At 50.5% G+C, this 12,066-nt stretch overlaps 1 protein-coding gene across 1 annotated transcript; it reads left to right on the forward strand.

Annotated features, from left to right (window-relative positions):
• Nucleotides 1-4,973: 4,973 nt before the first annotated feature.
• BPIFA1 (BPI fold containing family A member 1) lies at nucleotides 4,974-10,048 on the forward strand. The gene is made up of 5 exons (XM_064573014.1): nucleotides 4,974-5,702; nucleotides 5,871-6,030; nucleotides 7,477-7,584; nucleotides 7,728-7,877; nucleotides 8,738-10,048. The coding sequence occupies exons 1-5, from the start codon at nucleotides 5,543-5,545 to the stop codon at nucleotides 8,832-8,834; spliced, it is 675 nt and encodes a 224-aa protein (XP_064429084.1). The 5' UTR covers nucleotides 4,974-5,542; the 3' UTR covers nucleotides 8,835-10,048.
• Nucleotides 10,049-12,066: the final 2,018 nt, after the last annotated feature.

The raw sequence follows: 12,066 nt of genomic DNA on the forward strand, positions 1-12,066 counted from the left end.
ATTCATCTCCGAGGTAAATGGGACTTAAGCAAACTCTGCTTAAGAAAATATATTTTTTCTCTTGCCATTTGCAATGACATGGATGGAGCTAGAAGGTACTATGCTAAGCGAAGTCAGTCAGTCAGAGAAAGACAAATACCATATGATTTCACCCATATGTGGAATATAAGAAACAAAACAGATGAACAGAGGGAAAGGGAAGGAAAAATAAAATAAGATAAAAAGAGAGGGAGACAAACCATATGAACTCTAGGAAACAAACTGAGGGTTGCTGGAGGGGAGTGGGGTGGGGGGATGGGGCAACTGGGTGATGGGCATTAAGAGGGGGGACGTGATGGAATGAGCAGTGGGTGTTGTGTGCAACTGATGAATCATTAAATTCTACCTCTGAAACTAATAAAAAAATCAAGAGAGTGCTGTGAATTGTGCAAGACTGTTGAATCACAGATCTGTACCTCTGAAACAAATAATGCAATATATGTTTAAGAAAAAGAAGAAGAAGAAGATAGCAGGAGGGGAAGAATGAAGGGGGGGGAAATCAGAGGGGGAGACGAACCATGAGAGACGATGGACTCTGAAAAACAAACAGGGTTCTAGAGGGGAGCAGGGTGGGAGGATGGGTTAGCCTGGTGATGGGTATTGGGGATGACACGTTGTGCATGGAGCACTGGGTGTTATGCACAAACAATGAATCATGGAACACTACATCAAAAACTAATGATGTAATGTATGGTGATTAACATAACAATAAAAATTTTAAAAAAGAAAAGTAAGAACACTTTTTCTTTTTTTTTTTTTTAAAGATTTTATTTATTTGAGAGAGAGCACATGAGAGGGGGGAGGGTCAGAGGGAGAAGCAGACTCCCTGCCGAGCAGGGAGCCCAATGCGGGACTCGATCCAGGGACTCCAGGATCATGACCTGAGCCGAAGGCAGTCGCTTAACCAACTGAGCCACCCAGGCGCCCAAGAACACTTATTTTTCACAAAAAAAAAAAAAATCAAGAAAAAAACGAAAACTATTTTCTCATCAAAGTTGGGGCACCCAGCTCCCCGTGAACCCTTTTTGCCTCTGCCCTGCAACAAAACCCCTGGGGTTTCCAAGGCCACCTGAAGATCCCCCCACCAACGCAGCCCCCCAACCTGATCTTGCTCTCGGGCAACAGAACCCAGAACCAACACACCGCCGAAATATAGGACGCAAAGGCCCCCAAAACTAGAACATTCTCCATATTAGGTTGGGGGAGTGTGCAAGTCCAAGAGACACTGAAGAGAACATAGTTCCAGTAGGTCCTGAAAAGTGCCTGGTGCCCTTACTACTCCCCAGGCAAAACTTGGCAGTAGAGGAGGGACATCAGAAACCCCAAGTCGGTGTGCTGGATTCAAGAACAAGGGCACCTATGCCCATGCCCCTTCCAGAGCCACGAGAGGTGGCAAGACCCCAGGGAGAGAATGCTAACTGGAGGGTCTAGGGGGTCCAGGGAGATGGGCTGGGGTCACCACAGTCCAGCCTGAGGCCCAAGGAATTGAGAAACAGCAGAACAATTCTGAGTCCAGCAAGTAGTAAAAAGTAAATGCTAAACCTAAGGGAGCCTTAGACAGGAGGGAGGCACAGTGAGTGTCCCGGCAATAAGGGGGGCCAGACAGCAAGCAGATGTCTCTCCATTTCCAGTCAAAATAGGGACAGGGCAGCCTCCTTTAGGTGCCTTGATACATTTGAAGCTTCTGGGACAGAACTAAAACCCCAGAGGAAAACGGGGAAGTTTCTGCTACCCGGCAAACTGGCATTTGGAATGGTAACTAAGCTACAAATACATGAGAAAGAAAAACATAGACACTTAAGATTATGAACTGAGATTCATGCCTGCTCCCCAGACCTCATCCCCCCACAGCCCAGCGAGGTAGATATTTTCCTCCTATTGTGCAGATGAGGAAACCAAAGTTCAAGGGATTAGAGTCACTTGCCCGGAGTCACAGGATTTGAATCAGGGCAATCTGCACCCAGACCCATCCCCTCTCTGCCATAATACACGTGCAGCCTCCTGGCTTCAAACCAGAGGCTGTGAGCTGTCCAGAAATTAGCTGCACAAACTTCAATCAGTCCCTCCACTTATCGGCCTCAGTTTCCCCACAAAGATAGTAGCAATCTGAACCAACCCGTAAGAGTTGTACCAAGGTAACAAAAAAAAAATGAGGCCCCTTTGAGGATGGCTGACAACACACAAGCTGTGGGAGTCTAGAGAGCGTTTCAACGGGTAAGTGAGTTCAAAGCCATGGCACGAGCCCCTTGGAGGCACCAGCCAGACTCCAACAGGGAGGAGAGCAGTCCCAGTGAAGGCCTGGCATGAGGGAGGGCAGCATGGCTCATCGATTACCTGGGCGTGAGACACAGAGGTGAGTTTTGACTCCACCATTCACTTCCTGTGTATCCCTGGGAAGATGTCCCCCTCTCTGAACCTCAGTCTCCACATCTGATATTTGAGGGGCAACAATACCAACCACTCCCAAAAAAGATGAGATTCAGATAGGGAGAGCACCTGGCACATAGTAGGTGCTCAATAAATATGCATCTCCTCCTCCTCTTTCTGCTTTTACTCAAAAGGTGTTAGGTTTAGCTGCTCTCGCCTGTCTAAGATCTTGACCTCTCCATGTCTCAATGGTTTCATCTGCAAAACGGATTCAAAGGCCCGAGCAGTGGGGACAAATGGCTTATTAATTACTTCATGTGGGGAAAGGAAGAAGAAAGGGTAAAATAGAGACCAGGATGCCACAGCATCCTTCAGGCCTGACAACCTGGAAAGACTTTTCCAGGGTATAAATGTGAAATTTCATGGGATCACGACATGCAAGAAAGCAAAATGGGCAGTCAGTGTACGGCGTGCAGGGTGTCTTCATGTCCCGGCACAGTGATTCGGAGAACAGACTGCAGGCACTGTGAAGGCATTGGGCCCAGGGCCGCGGTGCGCACCTGGACATGTCTACTTGCACCACAAGCCTCGGTTTTCCTCTTGTAAAAGAGGGGAACTCGTCCCCAGCCCACACCCCTGGGAGGATTCATGGGAATGCCGTCTGTGGCAAACAAAGCTGGGCTGGCATTTGGCAAGGGCTCAGCCAAGTGTTGGCCGTCGACAATGTTTCACTGTGATCGTCCAATGCGCGAAGTTCTGACTCTGCCCCATCTTGTGTCTTTGGGCACTTGCCCCGCTGTGCTCCGTGTCCTGTTCTGCAAAGGGGGAGAACAGCATGCCCTCCCTCCCAGGGTTCTGATGAGGATGGACAGCCCCCTGCACGCCGACTGTCCTGCAAGAGACACCCGATGTAGGAAAGTCAGAGGCAGTTTGAATCTTTTGACGCTTTGGGAGCAAGAATCCTCCAAATGGAGAAAAAGAATTGGACCAGGAATGGTAAAGAGCCTCAATACGAGACTGAGGCCCATTTCCGGGCTCCCACGGGCCACCTCTCCCCACATTCCGAACGTGATCTGCCCGGCCGCCTCGGAGCATAGGCCCCCGGCCTTGGCCCTGCTCAGGAAACCATGAAGTCTTTTTTTTTTTTTTTTAAAGATTTTATTTATTTATTAGACAGCAAGGGAGAGAGAAACAGCATGAGAAGGGAGAGGGTCAGAGGGAGAAGCAGGCTCCCCGCTGAGCCAGGAGCCCGATGTGGGACTCGATCCCAGGACTCCGGGATCATGACCGGAGCCAAAGGCAGTTGCTTAACCAACTGAGCCACCCAGGCGCCCAGGAAACCATGAAGTCTTGAGTAACATCCCCATCTCAAGTTTTTCTGTTTAATTTGTCCATCAAGTGGCTTAACTGTCCCACCTACTAATGTGATTGGCAATTATTTACTTTGGAGAGCCCTGAAAGACACCACCAGATCGCAGAATTCTGAATTATCTAGAAACCCATCACCCAATTGCACATTTCCTGATCTGCACACTATAAAAGACGTTAGCTCCTCGGCAGAAGCAAGCAGGAGAGGGAAGAGGCGAGCAGGAGAGCCACCAGGACCCTCTGAGAAGCCTAGGTGAGACCTGCCTGTCCCACGCCCGCTCTGCCGCCCTGGGTGGTAGGGCTGCTGAGCTCCTTGCTGTGGGGTGGGCACTGGCTGGCTGCATTTAGGATCGCTCATCGGGGGTCTTTTTCAGAGGGATTTTCGGGGGAAGGGGGAACGGCCGTTCACTCTGCTTCTCTGAGAGTCCAGGCGCCATGGCTGTCAGGTTTGAATGCGGAAACATAGAAAAGGGGGTTTGCTGAGGATGGGGAGCATGAGGCTGCAGGTGCACACCGTGGAAATCCCATGTTAGGGTTCGCTCGTGAGCATGCTCTTCTTACCCTAAATCCAAATCTCTACGGTGGGAGTTTTAAGTTGAGGTTGCCATTTTGGATTCAGGCCATCATCCACAAACCTCCTAAAATCCACCCCGTTTTGTACATTTTGATGTATTTTTCTGGGATGAGGGTCCTTAGCTTCCATTGCACTCATACAAGGTCTGTTTCCCAAAAGAGATTCAGAGAACGCAATCTAAGTGTACCTCCCCAGGGAGGCCACAACTGGCTCTTTGTACCAAAAAGCCCTTTCAATCCCAGTCAGCCATAGCAGTGACAGTGGGGCTTTGGCTGAATCAGCCAGTTGATGGAATTTTGCCCAAAGAAGCTTTCAGCACCTTTGCTCCCTACCAAATAGACCTAGGAGAGGGTTGGTGATACCTGGGAGGGAACAGTGCAAAAGGTAGCCGGATGTCAGAGGTTGGCTCCCAAATTTTGTTCAAGTTAGCTTGAGGGAGAAGAGAAAGGTATAGAAAAGACAGTGTGTATGTCTGGAGGGGTCAGAGACTTATCTTCAACCACAACTCTACCATCAAGTTACTGTGTGACCTTGGGAAAGTCACTACCCCTCTCTGGCCCCCTGATCTTCTTATGCAATGAAGACTTTGAATGGCCCCAGGATTTCTCCAGCATTGGTCTGGATGAGATGGTGGCTATGGCCATCTGACCTCTAATCAAATCTGTGATTTAAAAGGGCTTCCACAAACCATCACAGGCTAGACCCAGGCCAAAAGACTTAATGGGGATAATGGCAAAACAGTTCAGTCCCTCAGCCTTTTCATTTGCTTTGTCTGAAGAGTGAAAATTAGGGGCAAGGATTCAGGCTATTGCAAGCAAGCCCAGATGAATGGAGAGTAAATGTGATGGTGACTTAATTAAACAGAGGCCTCTGGGTCAGACAGATCTGGCTTCAAATCCTATCCCTACTGTGTGCTTACAACCTTGGGGAAAGTCACTTAAACTCACTAGACTGCCCTTGCCTCACCTGTGCAATTCGGGTGATGAGTGCCCACATCTTAGGGGGCGGTTATGATGAAATCAGTTACTGATCATGGAGTGCTCGGCCTGATGCCTGACCCAGGGGAAATGCTGAGAAGCGTTAGCTATTGTTATGCACTCCCTGGAGTTCTGGAGGTCGGGGGCAGATGGTGGATGAATTCCTCTCTGATAGCCGTGCTACCCACGACTCTATCCACAGACACCGAGAGAGAAGATGTTTCAAATAGGGGGCCTCATTGTCTTCTGTGGGCTGCTGGGCCAGACCACAGCCCTGCTGGACACCTTGCCCTTGCCCCTGGACCAGACCCTGCTTTTGGATGGGACTCCAGCCCAGGACCTAAGCCCCACAGATCTTGCTGGAAGCTTAACGGATGGTAAGTGAGGGTCTGTGACAACCTCTTTCAGGTATGTGTGTGTGTGTCTCTATGTGTCCGCCCAACCGTTCAATGTGGGGAGGAGGCAGGGATGATTGGGGAGAGGGGCTGAGGATCTGGAATTATCAGATTTGACCCCCAAGGATCCACCCTTATACCCATTTTTAGCCCTCAGCAATGGCCTGCTCTCTGAGGGTCTGTTGGGCATTCTTGAAAACCTTCCACTCTTGAACATCCTGAAGACTGGAGGAGGCACTTCTGGTGGCCTGCTTGAGGGCCTGCTTGGCAAAGTGATTTCAGTGGTCCCTCTCCTGAACAATATCATTGAGTGAGTAGTCACAGGCCTTGGTACCCACCCCCACCACAGAACCTCTGATGGAGATCTGGGAGCCCCACACAGTGGCCCTGGAGGAGGGAGAGGGGTGGTCTGAACGGAGAGGGGTGGTCTGAACGGAGGCCAGGACTCAGTGTGAGACCCTTCCCACAGCCTGGCAAGGAACACCAGTCCTCTTGAACCAGTGATTGCCCCCAGTCCTGAAGCATATCTTGAAGCCCCAGCATCATCTATAATCCTCATGACAACCCTTTAAGGTGTAATTAATAATCTCCAATTTACAGATGGCAAAACTGAAGCACAGAAAGGTGCCTGTGCTCACACAACTAGAGTGATGCAGAGCCAGGGACCGAACTCTAATTTACTTAAGTCCAAAGCCAAGGCTTTTCCACCGCACCATGGTAATTCTGTTCTCCTCACCTGTGGAGAGCACAGGTGGCCTCTGATGTAAGCGAGAAAGTGTAAGCTGCTCTCCTCAATGACATCCTCAGTGTAATGGCCAGTGAAGGGTCTGATGTGGGATTTCCCATGAGACACCTGAGAGCTCTCTAAGCAAGTAGCAATTATAGGAAGCTTGATGCCAGGGAGCTGGCAAAGCCTAGGTCCTTGACAGGGCTGGATCAAAGCCATTTCCAAGGCTCCTACCCACCCAGGTGCTTGCCCCTGACTTGAAGACAGACAGATGGCCTTGAGTTTGATTTCCAAATGCACCGTGTACCTGCTGGGTGACAGGGCACAGGGCACTCAGTCTCTCTGGGCTTGGTTTCTCCATCTGTAAAATGGAGATCATGGTGCTCACAGAGAAAAACTATTGAGAGGACTGGAAGCAATGTAATCACCTGGCACAGTGGTTGTGAGGTCGGCTCATGGAAGAGGTTTGCTTCCATCCTCTCTCCATTCTCTCCTACTTCCTGCTCCTTGATCTCCATGGTAACCATTGTTGACTGACCTGCCACTGAAGGTTATGGCAGGATAACTGGTTCCTACCCATAAATGTTTGTGAGGGACTTACTCCACTTGCCCATACCTCATCCACTCATCCACTTATCCATCCCTCCATTTGTCCATCCTCTCTTCCATCTAACCAGTTACTCTCCCATACGTCTGCCTACCCACAAAGTCAACCAATATGGAGTAGGCCCCTTCTCTGAAAGACTCTGAGCTGGCATGCAGCATGCAAATATAAGCCAGACACAGCCTCCACCCTGGCATACCTCAGGGACTTGAGATGAGGAGAGGGCCAGGGTATATCAGGATCTGACCCAGTGCAGAGGTTGGGAAACACTGATGTGTGTTGCCACAAGACGCCCCTCCTGTCTCCCCCTTCCCACCTCATGGGTAGCTCCTCCTCTGGGATGAGTCGAGTTGGGTCAAAGGTGGTCTCTAGGTCTGGGGCTGAAAGAACTAATATTCCTCCCTCCAATGTTGCTCTGGGGGCAGTATCAAGATCACTAATGCCCAGCTGCTGGAACTGGGCCTTGTGCAGAGCTCCGAAGGTCATCGTCTCTATGTCACCATCCCTCTGGGCATAAACCTCAACGTGAATACGTGAGTGGGCCCCAAGGGGGGATGGGGGGTTGGCTCACCAAAGGAAACTCTGAGGACCATGCATAGCCATAAAGGGGGGTGTTGGAGTCTGACAGACATGAGCCTTCAACTCAGATGCAGATGCAGCAAACTTTCCTCTGCAGGCTCCTGGTCGGACGTCTGTTAAAGCTGGCTGTGAAGCTAAACATCACTGCAGAAATTTTAGCTGTGAAAAATGAACAGGGGAAGATTCACCTGGTTCTTGGTGACTGCATTCACTCCCCTTGGAGCCTGCAAATCTCCCTGCTTAATGGGTGAGGCCAGAGGGGTGGCTTCTCCTGCCCAGAAACGGTATTAATGGGATGATGGATGGATGACTGGGAAGATGAAACAATGGGAGGATAGAAGGGTGGGAAGATGAATAGGAGGGAGGGAAGATGGATGGATGGATGGATGGATGGGTAAATGGATGGGTAAATAGCCACTATCTCTTCTTAGGCTGGGCTGACCAATTTTATGCTCCTAGGCCATAAAAAATCTGAGTTCAAGCCCACTGACCACAGGGGCATGTGGAAAGGTGGAGCAGTTCTTGTGTGAACTTGGGACAGTGCTTCCCCAGCTGGAGTCTCAGCTTACTCAGATTACTGTATTACGGAGATACATTGCATTCTTGAGTGAATTCACTAAGATAATAGGTGTGAAAGTGCTTTGTCCCAGTATGGGGTAAAATAGCTCTGCAGCCTATCTGGATTCCTTATTTCAGTTACCTGTCACAAGGGACAGTGAGTCACGCATAATATGTTGGAGTCATCCCATCATGTTTAATATTTACTCAATGCATATATTGTGCTTCACATGTATCATCTCGAGGCCTCATGACAACTACATACTAAGCATTGTTCAGCCATTTATAGATTCTACGAAGTCTCACTGAATACCTACTGTATACTGGAACGAAAGGTTTATTCTACACATACCCACAGTGTGCACTGCTGTGTAGGGCGCCTCTCCCTTTGGACAGGCCCCCTGGTGTTTGCCTGCATGGGGGGGTGGGTGGACAAGGCCCCATTTCAGTCATTTAGTACTGAGACTGATGTGGGCACAGTGGCCCCTCTGAAGGCTTCTCCATACCAACCCCAGGCCTCTGCACTGGCCCCTGGATATTCTCTTTCAGATTTGCTCCCCTCCCTGTTCAAAGCCTTGTCAACAGTCTCGGCAGCGTCTTGAACGAAGTCCTTCCTGAGCTGGTACAGGGCGAGGTAAGTGGGTAAACGTGGCAGCTCCTGATCCTTGGGTCTTAGAGCTTCTCAGGCTGAAAGAAGCCCCTGGAGTAAGCTTTTCTGAACCCCTCAGTTTGATACGTATATTCCATCTACCAGTCTATCTGTCCACTGATTCATCTATCCATGTTTCTTCTTTCCATCCTTCCAAATGCATTGATTGGGTCCTGCTCTGGGCCAGGCCCTGTGCATGTCCACCCTACAGCTGAAATGGATTGGACCCAGCCCCAAGAAGCTCCCAGTGCACCCCCACTATGGCTGTCGACAGGCGCTCTTCCAGCCTATGTGTGGGTGCCCCCTACACCCAGAAACTCACCCCTCCCAGAGCAGCTCACCCTATTCAGAAACAGGTGTCACATCCCACAGTGAACACTGGCTCGGTGTGTGATTGGGCACTTCACATACATGCCTTCCATTTCTCTGTCTGCCCCTGTCACTGTGTAAGCATCCATCTGTGATACTGCTTAGAACCAAACACGCTCAGACACAGAAGAATGATAGAAAATCTCCCCCAGAGAATCCTTCCGGGGGTTGCTGCTGCTCCCAGGGCCACCCTCCAGGTGCCGCTTTGCCCAGTACCTCTCTCTGCCCCTGGCTCAGGTGTGCCCTCTGGTCAATGGCGTTCTCAGCCAGTTGGATGTCACCTTGGTGCATTCCATTGCTGGTAAGTCCCCCCTCTCAGGGCCTCTCTCCCTCTTCAGAAGCAGGGATTTCCCCCAAGGAGCTCTGTCCCTGCAGCTCTCCCCATTTCGGGTTTCTTTTTTGCCTTGAATCATCCAGATAATGTTAAGGGCTGAGCCCTGCCTCCCCCACACCCCCATCAGCCCTGACACTGAGAACAGCTGAGCTGATTGGTGGAAGGAGGTCCTGCCCCTGCCAAGCTTCACCTGAGCTTAGCTGGATCACCAGAGTTCCCGTTCCCCAGCCCCCAGCCTCAGGGGGAGTGTGGGACATCCCTCAACTCCTGCACACTGATATCATCATTCTGGTCTGCATCTTCCAGACTTACTGATCCATGGGCTGGAATTTGTCATCAAGGTCTAAGCATTCCAGGAAAGGGACCCAGCCTCTGTTGAACTGGTGAGTGCTGTTCCCCAATTCCCAGGATTCGGGTGCTTCAGCTCTTCCCCTGGGAGGGGGCCGCAGAGGGCTTGGGACAGAGAGGGATAAACAGTCACAGAGACAGCGGCAGAGACACACGGAGAAGTCTACAGAAATGCTGACAGACGTGGAGAGACACAGGTAGCACCACCACCCAGCTACAAAGAGAACACACATGACTGTGGACACACACACACACACACACACGGACACGGACGCGTGGATACAAAGACACACACTCAACTCAAACATATGCACAAAGAGCCCCCTGACCCCAGGCCTGGGCTTCCCTTGGGGCTGAGACAAGACCCCTAGCCTGAGGTCTCAGCCCCCTCCCCACCCTCTGGAGGGCAGGTTTGATGATGGGCCAATTACCAACAAGAGTCAGTGACCTCAAGGCTCCATTCTGATCGGGGGCTTCTCCCAACAGAACCATTTCCTGCTGCTCAATCCACTCTCTGCCCAGAAGGCGGACCCATGTCCTGGACAGTGACACGGCCACTATTTGGGGACCAGGGCGCCTTCCCTCCAAGGAAACTGCTCTCCCCCTTCTCCCAGCAGGCATGTGTTACAGTCCATGTTCCTCACCAAATAAAGTTGCTCTTTCTCTGCACAGGGCCCTTGTCATTCTTCACCCTCATTCAAGGGCTAATAGATCGGAAAGAGCCCTGGCCTGGATGGTTGGAGCCAGAGAATCGAGTTCTGACCTTACACTGTAGAACCTGATGGTCTTAAGCTGGATAGGGAGATGTTCAGATGAGTGGGCACTTCCGAGTGACTGCTCTGGGGTCCCTAGGAGGGGTGGACAAGGGCTTGGGGGTAGATGTAACCCTCTAGGCAGATGATGACATGCAAGTCCACCACATAAGAAGTGAAATGGCAGATCTGAGAGATGTTCAGGAGTGGACCTGGGCATAGGTGCGGGAGCAGGTGAGGTGCGAGAGGATGAGCTGATTCCAGCGGGAAGATGATGCCTTCGGCTGTGGCCATGCCGCGTGGAAGTACCCGGGAGGCCCAGGGGGAGACATCCAGGAATCGGATGGACACACAGGTCACCTGCCACTCCTCTTTTGCTCACTGGCATCCACTCAAACTGACTTCTGTTTTCTCAGCAAGAGGATGAGAAAGATGACAAAGAGGAAGTGTAGAAGGAAGGACAAACGGGTCCAAGGTGATCACTGCTCGCAGACATAGAGAAGGGTCAATGGAGAAGCATATGATAAGGTTACTGATGCCATGGGTGAGAGTCCTATTTTTGGAGGAAGATGCCTGATTTTTAGGAAGAGGAAGGGATGAAAGGAAGTTGAGACTGAATGCAAATAAGATTTATGAAAAATTGGAGACAAGAATAAAGAACAGGGCTATCCAAGCTGGGGGAGGTTGTCCCCTTGAATAAAAACTAAATATGCTATCATTGTTTGAGGCCCTTAGAGGACTAGCCCAACTGTTTCACTCTGCAAATGAGGGTACTGAGGCCTTGGGATATATATGTGAATGACTTGCACAAGTTATAGTATGACAAAAAGACAAATCAAGGACTGAAACATCCCAGACGTCACAGAAAGCCTTGTGCTCTGGGAGACCCCACTGACCTTGTGAGAATGAGCAGATTCAGGTTGGTGTTTCTCAACCCCTATCAAACATCTCTCATCCTGTCCAGACCTACCACCATCCCCACCTACTGGGGTCACCAGCCAACCTGGCATTGTGGGAAGACAGTCCCACAGTTCAGAACTGTGAGGTTTATTGCAGGAAACCAGCTCCTGAGTTCTGGTGAGGGGACAGAAGGAAGCACCTTCCACGTTCAGGAAGTGGAATATCTTTGGGCTCGGGAAGAATAGTTACATTTCATAAGCAGCTGAATGATCATCGTGAATGTCTGTCTACCTAGTCGGTGACCTGAAGCACAGAAGGGCCTTCCAGACTGGAAACCAACAATTAGGACGTGACTGGGTTTGAAGAGAGTCCAGGCATTAGGTCAATACTGAGTGTCCCCCTTGGCCTAGGTCCCAAGAATCAAGCTGAATAGGGACAGGCACACATGCCTCGTATCATCAGCCCCGGTCCTGCTGCCCTCTGACCGTGGCACCAAACTGCATTCCTGTCTGGACACACATCTACT

This window comes from Mirounga angustirostris, unplaced genomic scaffold (genome assembly GCF_029215605.1).
Source record: "Mirounga angustirostris isolate CCGP_5_RB_7025 unplaced genomic scaffold, mMirAng1.0.hap1 SCAF_10, whole genome shotgun sequence".
Taxonomy (NCBI): Eukaryota; Metazoa; Chordata; class Mammalia; order Carnivora; family Phocidae; genus Mirounga; species Mirounga angustirostris.